Here is a 19,887-nt window from a genome sequence, read left to right on the forward strand (position 1 = left end):
AAGAAATATATGTCACTGTTCTCTTTCAGAATTTATCATTTTGTCTGGTTTCAATGTTAAAAATATCCATTTCGGGATAGTATGAACTCAATCGAACAAACTGGAAACACTAATTGTCTTTATCGATAACTTGTCTTGAATGGAGTATTACAAAATCATTTCTTATTTTCAGAACTGAAAACTCTTTTAACATGTATGATAGGTTTGAATTGTGTTTGGCTTATTCTACTATATTTTGGATTATCAGGCTTTGCATTGTTTTCAAGTATTATTGCAGTCAAAATCATGAAGAATGTCTTTGAAACGACACTCTATCGGGACCAATTCTCCTCTTTGCAATGATGGTGTCTTCTCACAATGAATTTTAAATTTTGTGTTTCTTTTGTGACAATTCAGAAACTCACTTCACATTTGTGAGTCTCATTGTCCTTATTATTCCTTATATACTATTGGCTGCCCTGTGTATTTGAAACTTGTTCACACATCATAACTTTGACTCCCTCACACTCATCCCTTGTGATTCCATATTCATACCTTTGACATTGATGAGGTAAAACTTAGTTTGTCCATCCTTGACATTAATGACAATATTCCATAAATTTCCATCTTTATCATTAATGACAATACCAAATCTTCTGAATCTACCCCTTTCAATCTCTCTCCCCCTTTGACATCAATTGCAAAGGGATGACAATCAAATTTATATCCTACAAATTAGTCATCAAACGCTCCCCCTGTGAAATTTTTTCTCATACTTCCCCAAGAAGGATTCCTCGACGCACCGACAAGGTTTAGTGCTACCATCACTAAATTTTCTCTTTTGAAGGTTTCTCTTTCAAACTTTTTCATTAATGCAATCATCTTGTCAATCTCCTTCTATACAATGTTTTTATAAAAGCATCAACCATATCTCTTTTATGCGGAGCACTTTTTGGAGATCTCTGATGGGATCATTGTTCGTCCTAACTACCTTTCTCGGCAGTAGTCTCACACCCTGCATTTCTTCCTGGGGTCCTTCAGAGTTGGTTCTCACCGTCTTTGGGTTCAGACTAACCATTGTAATTCATAGCGGAGAGCGGATCTGTAAGCTGTGTACTTTGGATGAGTCTGAGACAGAGACTCACTTTCTTTTCCGTTGCCCTATCTACTATGAGATCAGAGGGAGATTTTTTTGTCTGTTATGGGAGTATTTCTCTCTTTGTGTTTTCTTCAGTTACTATGATCAGCGGTGTCTTGCACTTTATCTTCAGGAGGCCACTATGCTCCATGATAGCACTCTACAGTCACTATTTCCTCACCGGCATACTTCTACTCAGCTCATTATACCTTTTTCACACCATTATCTCCTTTGCGTGGTGTGAAAAGGTTGTCTAGCTCTACCAGCTCCTCCGGTCACTCGAGATTTCCCAGATTTGTCAGATCTCGTACCGGCTATTTGCAACAGCAACACTCCTCTACGAGTTGTCTAAGACAAAGAAAAGCTTCTACCCATCGGCAGGGTTATCCTTCTGTGACTGATTTCTTTCTGCCTAGAAAGGACTTCTAGTCTTTTGTCTTGGCTTCTCTCTGTTTCTTTTCTTCCTGCTGTTGCCAGCCTCATTGTTGTAACCCTCCAGTCCCATAGACCTTTTGGTGGTCTTTTGTTGGACATTAATATCATTATCTTATTTTATCTTATCTCATTCATCTGACTCTTTGACCTCAAGGGACTAATAGGTATTTCATATGAATCTCCCTTGAGTTTATGCTTCTCCTTACAACTAGGAGGTGTATGAATTGCAAGTTGCACTTGTACTAGTTTCTCTTTCTTCTCTAGTTATCTTCCTTCACCAAACTTTTATAGTTTTTCCTTTGTCATTATCTTTGGCATCCCATCTTTTATCATCTTGATGAGTTTCTCCAACATCAAGTCTGCAATGTTTTGCTCTATGCCCATAATTATTGCACTTACAATATATAACATAAGTCCCATCTTTTATCATCTTGATAAGTTTCTCCAACATCAAGTTTGCAATGTTTTTCTATATGCCCATAATTATTGCACTTATAACATATAGCACAAGTCAAATATTGATTAGAAATTCTACTTCTCCATTCATGAGGATTTGTTATTTGCATTCTGCATTCTCTCGCCTTGTGTCCAAAATAGTTGCATGAGTAACAATATCCATAAAAGCTAGGTTTGTACCCTTGCTTTGAATAATCGTTTTTAAGTTCAAATCCTTTATTGACAAAGCCTTTGAATGTATGCTCTTGATCATTTGACTTCCCTTCGTAGCCTACTCTTGTTTTGCTTGTGGATGGTCTTTGACTATCAATAATTTCTGTTAGAATTTCTGAGGTCTATTCAAACTTGAGACTGTTATTTAGTGTGGTGTTACTCTCCTCTAGGTCCTTTCTCATTTTCTCAATTTCTTGGCTTAATTTGGTATACTCCTCATCATCATTCTCAACTTGTTTGGATTCTCCTAGTTGAGTCATTAATTCTTTAATTTGCATCTTGTACTTAAAGACTTTCCCTTTTTGAGTTTCTTATTCTATTTATATGCATAATGTAACTCTTCCATTACATAAACATCTTCTTTCTCGCTAGATGACTCATCATTTTTTTCTTCTTCACTACATGTCTCATCAACATCTTCATCCTCGCTGCATACCTCATTGACTTCTTCTTCTTGATGATTACTAGTTGTGGCTAAGAAGAGTATCTTATCTTTTGTATCATCACTCTCTTTTGATGAGCTACTTTCTTTCTTCGAGTAAAAACTCTTTTTGTGCTTGTGAGATTTCTTCTTCTTATGATTGTGCTCAACATGCTTCTTTCCCTTTTTCTTTGTGTATTTTTCCTCTTCATCATCGTTGGAGTCATTGCTATTTGATGCATAATGTCCTAGTTTTCCGCAATTGAAACACTTTAATTTTTCTTTGTTCTTTCCATTACTCCTTTTTCAGCCTTCTTTTGAAGTAAGCATTTGATTCACTATTCGAGCTTTCACTTGAAAATTTCTTTTTGCTTTTACCCTTTTTAGACACTTTGAGTTTCAGGTAGGCCATGTACTAAATCTTTCCAAACAAGTTGAGCAAGATAGTGAATGTTTTGGCGACCATATTGTTGATGCCAAAGACTGCTGTAGAAGATGATTTTGCTGCGAAGGTATGCTCAAGAGAATCACTTGTATCTTCAAGCCTGTATAGACAATGATTCTCACTACCAACAGCTACAGTAGTGCGTGTTACATGATCAACAATCAAACACTTGTGTGCATTGGATACGACATCAAGCTGAGGAGAATGTTGCATGATCTAACTCACTTAAAGTAGGTTTAGTTCCCTGCTAGGAACACAATGTACATTGAGGAATATGAGATTCCTCCCACCAGACTGTATTTGAACATTGCCCTTGCTGACAATGGTATACTCTTCACCTCCTCCAAATATGATTCAATCAATGTAGGGATAAAATTCTATAAATGAATCGTGCATGTGAGTGAGATGTTGAGAAATACTAGAAAAAAATAAAAAAATAATACACACACACACACACACACGACAAAAGATTTAACATGGTATGCAAGTATTTTAGCCATGAAGGCATAAAAGGTAGACTCTTTCTACTCTGTGTCTTAGCGAGATGGGTTTAGGCTGAGACCCTACTTGCTTCTCGTGCTTGGTAGCCAAACAATAGCGACAATCCTTGATCACATGGCCATCTTTATGAAAATAGCTATATTGAACTCTCTTCAAGCTATCCTGAGACTAACTGGAGCCTTTTTGCTGAAATGATTGAGATTTGCCTTTATCCTTGTGAAAGGGTTTCGCTGTGTAGGTTCATTTTGAGGAGAATGAAGTGGCACTACTACCAAATTGTTGTTTCCAACGATTCCACTAGAGAAGTTTGGTATGCAACTCTAGAAATTTCAGATCGACACTATTTGAAGTAATGCTGAGAGTTTCAATAAAGTGCTCATAAGATTTAGGTAGATTCCTCAAGATGATGACTACCATATCTTCTTCCTCCATTTTCCGACTTCGAGTTGATCTTAAATGTCGTTAATCTTCATGAGATGCTTCTATAAAGACATATGTTCATCCATCATGATAGAGACAACTGATTCTTCAAGGAAGAATGCTCTGCTCTTGTCAGATGTCTCACACAATTCCTTCAGATGCTTCTTGGTTTTTGATGCTGACTTGCTAGAAGGAATTTTAGGCAATCGATCATCTTTGACAAAGAGCTTGAGAATCATGATAACTTCTCGATTTTGGTTATCAAACTTGTCTTGGTCTGATCTGGCTGTGGTGGAAGAGTCTATGTTCCCAAAATGATATCATCAAGGCAATGATATTTGAAGATTGTCAGCACGTGCAACTTCTAAGTGTTATAATCTTTGTTGTTGAATCTTTGATTTCCTTCCAAGATTAAGTTGGTCAATGGCACAATCTTGAGCGTAGTCCAATGGATGAAAAGCGGAAAACATAGAAGAGGCTACAACACACAATCGAAAACCTGAATCTCAATGCAAAAAAGAGAGGTTGACCGAGGTACACACTTCAAAAATTGAAGTACAATTGACAAAGATTTTGAGAATTTTTTTCTAGTAGATCCATAAAAATTTGACAAAGACTTGGAAGAGGATGAAGAAAACCTACAAAGAATTTGCAATCAGAATAAAACTTTATTTGACATAGAATTCGAGGCACAGAAAATGAGGTATCTAGAAAAATTTGAAAGTAACCCAGTTGAAATCTCGAAAAACCCATCAAGAATTTGAAATCAGATTTGGAATCCGACATTCAATTTGAGGATTTTGTAAAAATCCTAGTTGACTTGGCTAGAGGTTGTTGAGAGAATGCAAAACTGGTGAATAAAAAAGTTCCAACCGTAGAGCAAATACAAAGTGTTTAAAAAACCCTAGGCAATTGAAGGTCTACAATAAAGAGACCATGAGTTTGGTAAAAGTTTCCCAGACAAGCCAAAAATGTTGTTTTTGCCCCGAACAAGAAGAAAATACTAGAAATTAGATGCTTGTCAATGGAGGTTGATGTTCGAGCATAAGAAAATTGGGCCAAAAATGGCGTCGAATGCAGAGAATGGATGTCTTGTCGACCAGTTCAATAGAGGAAAATCGTGAGGCTGAAACAATCTCCGTTTATATTTTTCTTCATAAACAATCTCATCGATTAAAAAAATAGAGCACAAACTAAGAAAAATTTAGAACAATGGCCCATAAAATTCCTACATGGGTTTTAGCTGAGCTAGGTATTTTTCTTGAAAAAATAAGCACTGAAAAAGTTTAAAATTTTTTTACTTAGAGGATTAGAAAATTTTCAATTTTTTTTACCGGCAGCTCTGATACTATATTACTAAGAAGTATTTGGTAAAAACTTTGTTTTATTAACAAAATATCGATAAAATCATTATAAAGAATTTACAAGAATACTGAAATAGAAAGTTTCTAACAAGAAACTAAAGAAAATCGAAGAGACCTTCTTATCTACATAGTTGCAATTATACAAAAGATAACCATTAAAATATTAATAAAATAATATTTTCAGATAACCATTTTCACATTTTATCACTCATTGGTTTAATTAGTCATTTGGGTCATTTTTGTCTTTTAAATATTAAAAAAAAGCATTTTTATTTGTTATCTCATAGACAAAAGTAAGATCATGCAACTACTTCGTGACACTAAGATAGCATAATATATATTTTTCTTTATTGGTGAAATGCAATTTTTTTTTGCCTAGCCTTTGCTCCAGGTGAGACCAACAATTGGGGGCCTCATCCCTAACATGAACACACACCGTAACCTTGACCACAGTGTTCACCACCTCCATAACCACCACACCATAGTTGTTGTAACCTCATTGCCATAGCCCACCATAACCTTTGCCACCTTATTCATGTTCTTTATAACCAGCACTACTGTAGCTGTCCCTCATAACCATAATTTCTATGACCAATTTTACAACCTCCATAACCACCATCACTGTAGCTGCCATCACCACCATAGCCACTGCCACTGCTATTGCTGTTGCCTCTTCAATCTCCTTTTTGTCCCTCTTCTTCCTCCTCTACTTTGTCTCCTTTATGTTTGCCTTCTCCTTCCTTCTCTCTTTTCCCTTGTGGGGTTTGAGCCTTCATAGCACCATTGAAATTGCCACCATTTCATGATTACACCATGGGGTCAACCTTCATGTTATAATGTCTTTTTGTTAATATTTAAAGTACCAAAATCAAATCAAACAAGTGATCCCTTATAAATATAAGACTCTTAGAATTCAATCTAGATAATGAGAATTGATTACCCAAAACTGATGTATTGGTTAAAGATTTAGATAGTAGATGTTGGTTGAAGGCTTGATGAGTATTTGAAATAGTTTTAGTAATTGTTTGATGTTTACATAGTTGATTCATTTTAATATAACATAATTTCAAATTGGTCAAGCATGCACAAACTAATGCTTGAAATTATTGATCCAAGCAACCAAATTAAAATAACAATGGGTAGGTAGTGCGGTCGATTTGACGAGGCTTCCTATCAAATTGATCTTGTTGTCCAAGTATATGGATATAAGTATTAAGATAATATCTTATACTTTCTATAATAGTTAACTACTTGTCTGTAGTCCGTCTTTCAGTCTAGATAGGAATGTTTCCTATCCCGTCTCTTTTTTCTTCAGTCCAGATAGGAATGTTTCCTATCTTGTCTCTAGTTTTGTTTCTAATTTCGTCTTCAGTCTACGTTGTTTCTTTTAGAAACAACGTCCTTGTAATTCTTTATAAGGAACACATTTGTTCCTCTGTTAATCAATGAATCATCCGGAAATCCGTTAATCTGCCAACTCTTCTTGAATCTTGTAACAATAAGGATTGCACACCTTAGATTGTCCTCATAATTTATTAGATTCTAGTTAGTAACAAGGAACTAAAGATTTGCAAATAGCATATTGTTACTATCCAAATTCATTTAGAATACAAGTTTAGCAGATGCATGTCTCTTGCAATCAGAAATTAGAACCAAATCATGAAATATTACATTGGGAACATGACAATTGTGTACAAACTGGATCTGGATTTGGGCATTGGAGTGTGCAAACCGGTGACCTACGTTTAAAGTTAAGGATAATCTCAAATAAATGAAAGTAAAAGATATTATATTAATGCTCATAAATGGCTAAAGTAAGGTAGCATGACTTAAAAGCATAAAAGCAATTTTAGAGACATGAAATATGTATTGAGAATAGTTGGTTTAATGGAAGGTCTATTGCTTGTATTTGAAGACCACTAGAGTTGAGCAAGTAGTAATAGATGAGGCAAGCATAAAAAAGTTTGAAACGCATGCAATCAGCAAACATGTTAGATGCTAGGGATGGTAAAGCTGTTGAAGAGTCAGAAATCTGCCATTAATGCTTGTTTGATTGTTTTGGTCAAACATTGTTTGATATGAGCTACAAGTCTACTAGGTATATATGTTCCTAGGCCATGCTAGAATCACAAGTTAAGCACCATAAAAAGGAAATACAAATTAAGTATGAAGACACGAGACAAAGCTTGCAAGAATATCCAAAGTTTGGTAAATAGAATACTCATGCATGTATGAGCACTGCTGAAGTCGATATGTGGCATGTATAGGAGTTTGAAACTTTTGTGTAAACTCACTATGCAATCACCATCTTAAGAATCAAACAAATAGATGGACACACAAAAACCATCCCGTGGTTTTTGGGGAACAATGTCCAAACATGAAAGAAGTATAGCATTCAAAATCTCTTGGGAGAAATCCCTATGCCATGGTCCAAGATGGGCCTTGACCTAAGTTTAGAAGATTCATTTATAATAGTCAGTGTCGTGACCCCAGACTAAAAATAAATGAGAAACCATATTCATCAAGTAATGCTTAGGTAATTATCTTTTGAGAGGCTGACCCAGGGGCAAAAAGTGAACTATAAATAGAATAAGCATTGATTACTTGTTGAAGGCCGACCAAGAATCAAGAAGATTAATTTTCAGTGATTTATTTAAAGGGACAAATATGATCAGTTAAACATTTTCCAGGTGGTGCCTTAGAAGAATGACATCCCTTGCAAAGTGAAGATCTGTGACTCCTTCTCATTCGTAGGTATAAGGACTGCAATTTATTTGACGAGATCATAAAAACAGCAATGGTGAATATAAACTATCAAATTTAGAAACAAACTCAGCAATGCATCAATTGAGAAAACCAATGAACAACTAATTCAGAATATAAACCAATTTGACCATCAATTCATATAACAATTTAAATTATTTTTTCAGAGAAACAATTAAAGGTGATTCTAACACAGCAGTGACTAATAGAAGGCATGAATGTGAGACAATGACAACAAATGTATAACAGTTATATGAGACCAACCCAGGGGCAAAAAGTGGATTATAAATTAAGCGACGATTACTTGTTGAAGGTCTACAAAGAGTAAAGAAGTTTAATTTTCAGCAATTTATTTAAAGGGATCCCACTCTTCAGAAGTTTGACTCTCTCTCATTCATAGGTATGAGGAGTGCAACTCATTTGCGGAAATTGTATAAAGAAGCAAATGGGAATATATTATTAAATTCAGAAACACACTCAGCAATTCATTGGTTCAGGATATCAATAGACAATTAATTGAGAATATAAACCAATTTGATCATCAATTCATATATCAATTCGAAATATCATTTCAGAGCAACACGTAAAGGTGATTCTAACAAAACAGTGATTAGTAGAAGACATGAATGTGAGACGAAGGCAACAAATAAATAACAGTTATATGTTAAGGCAGTGATTACTAAGTACAAAGTGGTCATTAATAGAGGATAGCAATTATTTAATCTCGAAGGGCAGTGATGAGACATGATGATTTAAATGGGTACCTATTTTGAAAGTGGTGTATCTTCAAATTAGACATTAAGATATAACTGGAATAAGAAATTGGTTTCTGAGACATTGGGAAGGGGAAACATCAAGCCCGAGTCTAGATACAATACGAAAGAAATCAATGATCAATGGAGGAAGACAGAGCAATCAACATGGAACCGTTAAGGCAATCAATCTAGTCAGCATCAAAAGACAGAAGATCATTGTATAAAGTCATCAGTGATCAAGCATACATATTGATCAGATGAGGAATTGTTATTTATTGCAGGCAATAACTATCTTGTTCATTTGTGATATGCATGAAATGGATGTTTTGTGTATGCATAATGTAGATATTGTCCAACATATAATTATTATGTGTTTGGTATGGTTAATGTTGTGAAATGCTAATCAATCAAGGAAACAATCATATATGTTTGAGGAATGGGATACATAAAGGCGAACTTGGTTGCCTCTAAGTAACCCACCCCAAGTTAAATGGAATTGTCTTGGCTAGGTCAAACTACCTTAGTTGGACGCTTTTGTGTTATCCTTTTCAATCCCCATGATGGTTGGTTGTGGGAAGTGAAATAAACAATCATGTAAGGAATAAAAGGAAATATGTTAGGGAGAGGTTGTAGACATAAGCTCCCTCGAATGTCGCAGTACACCCCAAGGGATGGAATCGCCATGTGATGTTCCCGCTGCTTGTTGGCTATGGAATTTCGTTGGTCAAGCATTGCATACTTTTGGGCTAAAAAATCCTTCTATATGACCCGACTTATCTCGAATCAAGCCCCACTCCAAGGGATGGTATCATCATGCAATTTTCCTACTACTTGTGGGCCAAGTGGTGAGTTGTCTCGATTAGGCATTGGGCACTCTTAGGCTTAATTGAGCTGAATAATAATCGGGCACCCTTTTTGAATTTCTTCTCCAAACCCTTAATAGGATTAGTTATCGGTAGTGGAACCATGGATGGTTATTGCATAATTTATTTAAATAAGATCAAGATGATTTTTGTTGATTACATCCTTAACCCCAAAAGAAACAATCAAACTTATGCATTATATTTCAAATGTTGTCTATAATTATTGTGCTAAACCAAAATTTATGTTGGAAAGCAAAATATAAAATGGTATTTTGAATCTTAATGATCTATATTTGTTACTTTTATTGAATATGCGATTTTAGGGAAAAATTGAAGGCAATACCAAAAAGGGGACATTACTCATAGTTTGTCATAACTGGTTATAACTCACCACCCAACCTTGACATATATTGGCTATCTAGTCAAAGATGCTTTGTTACTCATTTCATAGGTTTTATTATCTAGTCGAAGATGCTTCGTTACTCATTTCATAGGTTATCATGATAGTGGTTGCGATTTCAATGTAACTAGTTTCTTTTTACATTTTCTTACATGTGTCATGGAACACAAATGTATCATAAATAACTTCAACATCTTACAATCTCATGAGATGCTCCAAAACACATCCCAAGCTATCCATCATATGGCCAGTAAGGCCACCTTATGGTGGGCTGCCTTTTTTCGCATGCGGGGACAAAATAATAAATAAATACAAATAATCAATGAATGAGTGTAAGATTTTAATAACATCCGCGAGGCCAAAGCAGCCTATGGGACCCTATAAGTAGCATAGACTAGAGTTTGGCTATATGACCTGGAGAACTTTGAAACTTCTTTAAATCTGTTCTTTTACAATGAATTTTGATCATTAAGTTTGCTTTACTATCTAGTAGTGTTTGTTCAAATAGAGTAGTTAAGTTCACTTCTAAAATATCCACATACTTGGAACATATGTCATTATATGTTGAGCATTCCATAATGAAATGCCACTTTGTCTCTACCACTCCCCTTTTGCATAATAAGCATATCCTTTTTCCCATTATTTTTAAGGTAACATCCATCTACTTTTTTCTCACCACAAATGGCGAGAACTAGTCCTAAGGTAAGCTATAAGCAATTTTCTCTCTCCATTTAATATATGATCTTATGTATGCTTTTTCTTCATGGTCTTCAGTGGGGTTAGATTCTTTGATATATTAGGTGTTTTTACTGTTAATGATTGTAGCTTCGATCGGATGATTCCAATTGATGAAATCAAATATTTGAATGGCCTATCAGCCTTAAACATTTGATATCTATCCTTTACTGTTATTATCATGGAGCATTATTATTTAATAATTATTATAATATATTATAATCATGATAATACATTGAGCAAATGTCATCTATGATAGCAATTGATATGTCGATTAGTAAAATAAACTTATAAACATAAGTATTGACTGTCATCGACAGTTAGTTAACATAGAAAAGGATAAAAAATGGTTATAATAGTCGATAATAATATCGACTGTGATAACCATAGTCAATACCATTATTAGTTGTAGTTATCACAGCCAATACCATATCGACTGTGCTCTCATGTATTGAGTACATAATGTTATCGATGTTAATGAGTGATGAGCCGATCATGGTTATCTGCTAGTTTCATCATAGTCAATGATATATTTTAAAGCAATAACTAATGTGAGTTAAGATATTAGCAAGGGACTGATGAGCCGATCATGGTTATCTGCTAGTTTCATCATAGTCAATGATATATTTTAAAGCAATAACTAATGTGAGTTAAGATATTAGCAAGGGACATGTCTCACGTAGAGACATGTCCCTACATGAACTCTTTTTTATGTGGAGACATGTCTCCATAGGAGACATTTTTTTTTATATCATATACATGTTCATTGAAAGAGTAACTTGAAATATAATGAAATCAATAAGTGTTATTACAAGTTACAATAGAGATATATCATATCATCTTAGGTGGAAAGCATTACATTATGCATCGAGGAAACAAAAATAAAAATAAAAATATGCTAAATACTTTAACACATTGTTTTTAGACTTAGACTCAGAGGGTCTTGGCAAGCCCAAAATTTTCAACTCGACAAAAACTCGAAGAGAACTTGACAATTTAGAAAGAACAATAAATTAAAATCTCTTAAAGAAACATATGTTTTTTGTAAAATTCAATAACAAAAGTCTTGAAAGAGAAAATGCATGGTTTTATAGGAAAAATAGTATGTGAAAAACACATTTCAACCATCATTTTACCTACGTCGACATTTCTACCCAGGATTTTTTGTGTCTATAAAAATGCAAGAGTTTAACTTGAGAGTACTCGCCCAACAAAAAATAGAGAGTACTTGGGGAGTATTTGAAGAGTTTGCAAACTGTGCTTTAACATTTATGCCCCTTTTTTTGTTTATTTTTGCCAAGTAATCGGGCAAGGCCTTTTTAATATTTTATTAATATAATAAATATTTGCACTTTCATTCAATGTGGGTACTAGAGGAAAACAACAAAGGAAAGAAAAGCCTTCGGTATAGCTCGGAACATAAAGTCCTGTTCAAAGTATTTACAACCCATATTGCAAGGATCCCACTAATTTTATCAAAGTTTTTATGACCAAATGGCACTCGTGAGTTTTTCCCTCACAAACTTTACTACTTTCTCATTTTTATTGGAACATTCTTGTATGTTAACATTCCATTTTTTCAACCATTTGTCGTATTGATACTATTGGATATGTACTATGTTACTATGTTGAATTTTCAATGGTTTTGGTTCGTGTTGCACTTTTGCTATGTTGAAGTCCTTTAGGTTTTTATGTTATATTGAAACATCATTTGATAACTAGCATTTCAAGTACTATATGTATAGTAAACAAGTTCTATAGCATTTCAAGTCCGAAATTGAGGCCCTTTGTCCCCGCATCACGAAGATTCGTCCCGATGTACCCCAATGCCTATGTTACACTGCTCATAATCAACTTAGACCAATTGTATTTTTCCATTCTTTGAGTTTTCTATAAGTAGCTTAACAATTGGACCATGGCTGAAGCTTCTAACAGGAAGAAATTTATTTCTACCAGTAAGATATCATAAGGGACAACAATTTTAATTTTGAGATTGCTAATGATTAGATGTTCTTGTATTCTTTCTACTTGCCTCCATTTTTGATCGGGCATGTCGCTGCCCCAAATATCACATCCATAAAGGATCATTGAGGTGACTAACAAACTAGAAAGCATTTTTTTCGCTTTCCAATCCCTTAACTTTGCATTCCTACATCTATTTTGTAAGGAATAGAACACTTGCCAATCTCCTTGAGTTCTTTTTGCTCTGCATGTTTCCCAACTGAGTTAGTTGTGAAAATCAATCTCTAGGTGTAATGTCCCCATCTTTTTAGCCTCTTGATGGAGTTCTTAGCCTTTACAGTGAAGTCTAAGTGAAGGAATAAGGAGAAATTGATTAAATTAATTTCTTATAAAGTCATTAAATAAATTAAACTTAAAAGGTGACTTATATTTGATTAATTTAATTAAAAGTGACTAAAGTTAATTAAATAAATTAAAAGAATCTTCTAGAAGGAGGAATTAAATATTATTATTTTTTCTTCTAGAAGGAGGTCCATCTATTGGAGGAATAAAATAAATAGGGAGGGCAGCCTCATTGTTGATCATTGAATGTGTTGCCATCTACTCCATCGGACAACTTGTGTGGAGCCAAGGGTTTCTGCAATTGCTACACTGATCGTTGGGAACGAACACTCCCGTTGATTTGCATAACTGAGGTGGTGAAATATCTTCTGAAAGGTTGTAGCTGTTGGAGAAGACAAATCAGTCTTTTCATTGTGCCAAATTTGTGGAGTAAGATCGAAGGAATAAGTTGGATATTGCTACAGTACTGATTTGCTACAGTAACATTGCTACAGTGATTCTGCTACAGTAACATTGCTACAGTGATTCTGCTACAGTAACATTGCTACAGTGATTCTGCTACAGTAACATTGCTACAGTTTTGTCGCTACAAGCTACAGTTTTGTCGCTATAGTGATTTGTTACAATAAAATTCAGATTTTTGGAGCAATTCCAGGTTTTTATCTACTACATTTTGCATTGTTTGAGAGTAGATATTTAGGGCATTGGTAGGATTTTTATATCAGAATTTCATTTCAGGAGTTGTCAAAGGGAATTAGAATATCATTTAAATCATAGCATGCATTGCCTTAAGTCTCATTGTTGAAAATGCATGTTTTCTTATTTGTAACCAATGTTTATATGTTCCAATAAAATACAAAAAATATTTGCATCGCCATTGTTAGTCATTTGGAGTTTGCAAGCATATCTCTTTTAATTTGGCATTTAGGAACAATCGGCATTCGGATCAGCATTATATCCCTTGTGTCCAAAGTGTTTGACGAAATGTCAAACAATTGAATTATTAAAGAATTTGGTATTTGTTGGAGTTATAACCGGTTGGGGTTATTACATGCTTCCCAATCACCTTGAGTTCTTTTTGCTTTGCATGTTTCCCAAGTGAGTTTGTTGTGAAAATCAATCTCTATGTATTTTTACCCATTCACTATCTCTAAAGTGCTGTTTTGGAAAAGAAAAGTGTTTTTTGTCTTCTTATTTCTTTTCAAAGAGAAGATCTTCACTTTGGTTTTCCCAGTCTTCACTTGCATCCCAAACTCATGACAAAAGGTTTTAATTGCCTTCAAGTGTTCCCTTAATCCATCAGCCATTTGAGCAGTTAAATTGAGATCATCTGCATAAGGAAGTAATATTATCACATATTTAGCTTGCTGAACTCCCTCTCTATTAGTCTTGTTTAGCCATTCTTCCAATGTATCAATATATAGCCCAAATATTGTTGGGTAGAGTGGGCACCCTTGTTTGACTCCAATCGATGCCAAAGCATTTGGACATCTTCCATTGATGGTTCTTATTTTTGCCTTGACCTGCTCATAAAGTCGCAGCTCTAAACCTGTTAGTAATTTCCAATTCTTCCATTCTATCCCAATATTAGCCATGTGGAACTATGTCAAAGACTTTTTTGAAGTCTTCAAAATGGCAAAATGCCTCAATATCTTGGGTATTAATATGAATATTAGGATGTAGGTTTAGGGTGGGGCACCCTTGGATTGTAGACTTGAAAAGTTGAGCTTTTTTCGTTCCCAGTCACAGTGCTGAATTGCTAGATAAACTATAAAGAACTTGTTCAAGAACTGCAATAATCCAGAACTGAGATGAAAATGTGCTTATTCAAGTCAGAGTCAAGGAAGAGAACATTGATTAATTGAGAAATGACATTCAATTGAGAGCTGGCAGGTGGGAATAGTTTTTGAATGAGAACTACAGCAAGTGCCTTTATATTGTACGGCAAGAAGCCAGATATGAGTGAAATGTGCTTAAATAAGATTATTGCACATTTCAGCAAATTCTAGAGGGATTTCTGTCACTAAATTTTGTTAAGTTTTATTTGTTGGGAATTTGAGCTATGTTCTTTTCATATTGTGAATTGTGAGGTATAATGTGAAGGAATTTGAAGGCTGAACAGAAAAAGTGAAGGATGCTGCATACTTGCATTTTTCTTAGAAACTTGTCCTTAGCTCAGAGTTGAATTTATAAGGTTGTTATGATGTTGGTCTGGATGACTGCTGTGCATTGTTGTTTTCTGCTTCATCCTTGTGACAGTGGGAACCTGTGATGCCCATAAGCTTGCATCTGGATGTTGGAAGAGAACATTCAAAATTGCTTGTATTTCATTTATTTCTTGAACATTGGAAAATTGTTTTCTATTCTATTATTTTGAACAGATAGCTATACAAGTGAGCAGTTTATCCAAAGTTGAAGAAAGTATTTTCATTAACTATATTGATGTTGGTCTTCAACCTATCTATGGCAGGCCTGACTCAAGAGTTATTAAGCTTGTAAACAAAATGGGGGAAAAAGTTAATCCTAATCAAAAGAGAATTTTATGCATGAATAAAGTTGACTTAGTTGAAGTGAAGAAAGACCTGTTAAAAGTTGCTAGCGATTTTGGACACCTGCCTGGATATGACAAGTAACGTTTTCTTATTCTCTGCTAGTATTTGTTGAGCTACGCATTCCTATGGATGATTAAAGTTAATTCTGTTTCTTTTTTCAGATTACCTAATTATTGTATTATGTGCCCATCTCTCATGCAGATTTTACATGTTATCAGGAATGAAAGGCTCCGGTGTCAAAGATCTTGTAAAATATTTAATGGAACAGGTAGGAAGGGTTTTCTAGTATTTTTCTGTTTATCAAAGATTGTAATTGGGGGTTTCCCTGAGAATACTTCTTGTTGTCAGAGGCTCAGAGCCAACTGTTTGAAGACTAGATATTATGTTTTCAATAGAGATGTGGCATTGGGATTGCTAATTGTGATTTAACTTTCCCTAGTGAAGGCCTAACATCCTCATATATTTAGTGTTCTAGAGGTAACATTTTTGGTTGCATTATCATGTTCCATTGTTTTCTGTCCTTGATAGTGATTTTTATAATTGATTTCCGTAGTGGGAATTTATGAATTTACATAGAAGTGTCACATTGTGTTTTAATGTCTCCGTGATTATGGGATCAAGTGATATTATCCTTGTTTGTTTAGAGATGCACATCACTCCTTGAGGACTTGTCTTTAATCTGAGGACCAAAGTGTCTTGTTTTGCCTTTTGCAAATATGCTATTTATATCAATAAACCATATTAATAGACTCTTCCACTATATGTGATGAAGGGCCACACCACCCTACCAACTCATAACAAAAAATGCAACAATATGGAGACAAAGAGAGGCAAAATGCTTCCCAAGTAATTTTATTATACTTGAAAATCCAATAGTAATTACAATAACATTTCTACAAGATCTCTCAAGATCCAATCCAAACCCAAGCTAGTCTAGATCCACACTCTAGTAGAAACCTCCAAGATCTCAACTTGTGCTCGCAAGCCACCAAGCAACCTCCTTGTTTCTAAACCGCAGCCACTAGCTCTTTTCACAAACTCGCAATTCCACCACAATCCTGCTGTAAACTGCCTCACATTCGGCGCTCTGTCCACAAACTCAGGGAAACTCACTCCTTACTTCCTCCTTCTCTCCAAGCTTCTACTAAGAAGAGATCACACGTTGAAGCTTTCACTCCTTGAAGCCTTCACACCTTGAAGGCTTGAAGCTTGACCTTCCAAAGCTTGATTAGAAATGCTCATATGCCTTGCTTAAATAGGCACTTACCACCCAATGGATGATTTATCCACAACTTTCTAGAATTTCACCTACACAATATCCACAACCTTCTAGGATTCCACCTGTACACAATATCCACAACCTTCTAGAATTCCACCTACACACCTCGATAAATGGAATGACAACCATTTTCTTATTTTTTCTATTTATGCCACTTATACACCTCAAAAATAAAAATTCCTCTTTTCCTTTTTTTTCTATTTTCTATTTTTAATTATTTTTCTTTCTATTTTCGTCACTTTCTCTCTCCTCCACAATTTTTTATTTTTATTTATTTTTATAAATTTTCCCATGCAAGATGCTCCTGCATCAATATGTATGGCATGGTGTAAGATATCTTGAATATCCCTTTGAGGTCACACATTATAGACCTTTCCAGCTTTAATCAGTGCTGAGCAGAAATGTCATCAAACTTATTTTCCCCTTTCTCGGATGTCAAGTGAGCTGCTAGTTGACACTATATTTGGTAAATCTTTGTTGGATGTAACATTTCAGTGCTCCTTTTTTGGTTCCCTCTGTTTAGTCTTCAACTCTTTTTTTCCCCCTGGATTTCTTGTTGTTTCAAAATGCTTGTTCTACATGATTCTTGTTTTGCCAATACTACTCTTCTAATGCATTGGGCACTCCCATTTTTGTGTTTATTGTAATTTTTATAGTCTCATTAACCATTTTTGGCTGCTTCTAGATGCCAATATGTAAATTACAATAAAAGCAAACAAACTGGTTGTCTTTTAAGTAGAGTGAATATCAAAGGCAGCCAGAAAACTTGTCATTCTAATGACAGACCATTGTATTTTGCACCTTTTCTTTCTACATACTGTTTTCTGTTCCAACAGACATACCGAAGGATTCTCTACTTGCATGTTGGATGAAATGACTCAGTTATTTGTTCATTTTGCTTTCATTAACACTTAAAAAACCATCTGCATTAATAATTCCATTTGCATGGACAATACTTCCTTGATGAGGATGTTTGTAAGTTGCAGATTACTTGATGTTTATGTTGATTTATGCCTTGTTAATATTGAGGTTGGACTTGTGAGATGTTAAGAGACTGGCCCGAATTAAGAAAAAATCTGTGTTTGTGTTTGAGTCTTAGACAATTATACTTGAACATTCCAACTGACCCCAATGTGATGGTAGGCTGCCAATCAATTAGAAACCATGGGCAAAAGAATAAATGTCAAAACTCTTGTTATAATTAGACGGTGATGATACCAGTTGATTGGAAGCCATGGAGAGAGGACATATACCACCCTTTTTTTCAGATAACCGCCGTAAATAAACTTGTGATCTGCATAGCTATCCATTACTGAAGAAAGAGCTGCCCACATTTTAAATTTATCATAAAGAAAGGTCAAAATTCTGAATGTGCAAAAATTACCAGTAGGTATTCTGTTGGACTAGCTGAGCTTTGATTGTTTTGGGATTCAACAAAACTTTTAGGCCTGCTGAGGCTCCAAGAGTCGGAGAGTACACTGATTTCCATTCTGACAACTTAGAGATTGACTTGTGAAAAGATTCTATTGATAATTTGGTTTCTTGAAGGAGAATTAAATCTGCTTTGGAAGAATAAAGCAACTGCTTGATTCTAAGTCTGTTGTCAGAGGCATTAATGCCTTTGACATTCCATGAAAGAATCTTCATTGTGGCGAAGGAGAACATACAGTTCTCCTCGTCATTTGCCTAGGTGTAGAAAATTTCTCCTCTATAGTGGACTGCAAGCCAGCCTTTATTTCTTCCTTAACAGGTCTTGGTTTTCTACCTCTCTTTTTTGGCATCTTCTTTTCCATTATTTCAACAGCAGGAAACTGGGATATGGATAATGATGGAAAAAATCTAATTTCCCATATGTAGTTGGGGATTGATCTGACATGCTTAACTGATTTTCTTCAGATGGCAATATTTGGTCTTCTAGCTTTTGTTCACTTTTATCAAGACTTTGAGTATAATTGTCATAACACTTATCTTGCTCCTGCCCTAGGATTTTATAACACATGTTAATATATCCTCCTGGAGAGGCTTATCAGTTAACAAAATTGCTAATCCATTATTCCCTATGCATGTCTCCAATCTTGTGTTGTGCGTCTTAAAGCATTCCTGATTATGATTCTGAAGGTGTATACAGTCTTCTGTTCCCATTGATGGATAGCCTAACTCTTCCTCTGCTATTTCATCAATCAGTTGTACAGCAATTTCAACTGCCATATCATCAGCCATTTGCTTTAATTCAGTTTCCGATTTAGTTCCATACAAAGTGTTAGTGGTGATATTATTCGTAATCTTGATTTGCTGTTGCTGATATATTAGATCATGAACCAATTTCTGAAGATGATTATACTGAAGTTCACCATTAAATTGATCAGAATGAAATGTTAACTTGTCATATGTAGTTCCTGGAACAAAAATTCTATTATCCTTTTCAGCTGTTACCCTGTTCCCATGCTGAAAATCTGATGGCAGAACATATCTTTTCTGTGAATATTGTGTAGTGTGATGAACTATCGCCTGTGATTTCGAAAATTTGAGCAGCTCATGCATAAAATGGCTTAAAAGAATGTAAGCTTTAGGCTTTAGAGAAGCGCCCAAAGTTAGTGTCAACTCCTCATTGACATGAGAAGCATCAAGCTGGTCCATGTAAGAGCTGTTTTGAAAAAAGCAACATTTTCGAGGATCAGAAGAGGAAGCCTTACAAACAAGCATTTGTGGGCATGGACCCTGGCAATGCGTGGTGAAATGTCCTAGGTGAGATTTGTGTTGATCAACTGCGACTGTATTATCAATAACTAAATCTTTCTTAAGAGAGCTCCATTTGGATGATATAGAGATCTGTGTTGGAAATGGTTTGCACATATTTAGTGACA

General features: G+C 35.0%; 1 protein-coding gene across 1 annotated transcript in view; it reads left to right on the forward strand.

Moving 5' to 3' along the window:
• The window catches only part of LOC149569565 (GTP-binding family protein), a 161,442-nt gene that overhangs the window by 78,481 nt on the left and 63,074 nt on the right, over positions 1 to 19,887 (forward strand). Inside the window, exons 4-5 of the mRNA XM_089822237.1 lie at positions 15,663 to 15,821; positions 15,946 to 16,012. Coding sequence (XP_089678363.1) covers positions 15,663 to 15,821; positions 15,946 to 16,012 — 226 coding nt within the window. The remainder of the gene's footprint in view (positions 1 to 15,662; positions 15,822 to 15,945; positions 16,013 to 19,887) is intronic.

Source organism: Cupressus sempervirens, chromosome 3 (genome assembly GCF_028749045.1).
Source record: "Cupressus sempervirens isolate cs-2001-9-10 chromosome 3, ASM2874904v1, whole genome shotgun sequence".
NCBI lineage: Eukaryota > Viridiplantae > Streptophyta > Pinopsida > Cupressales > Cupressaceae > Cupressus > Cupressus sempervirens.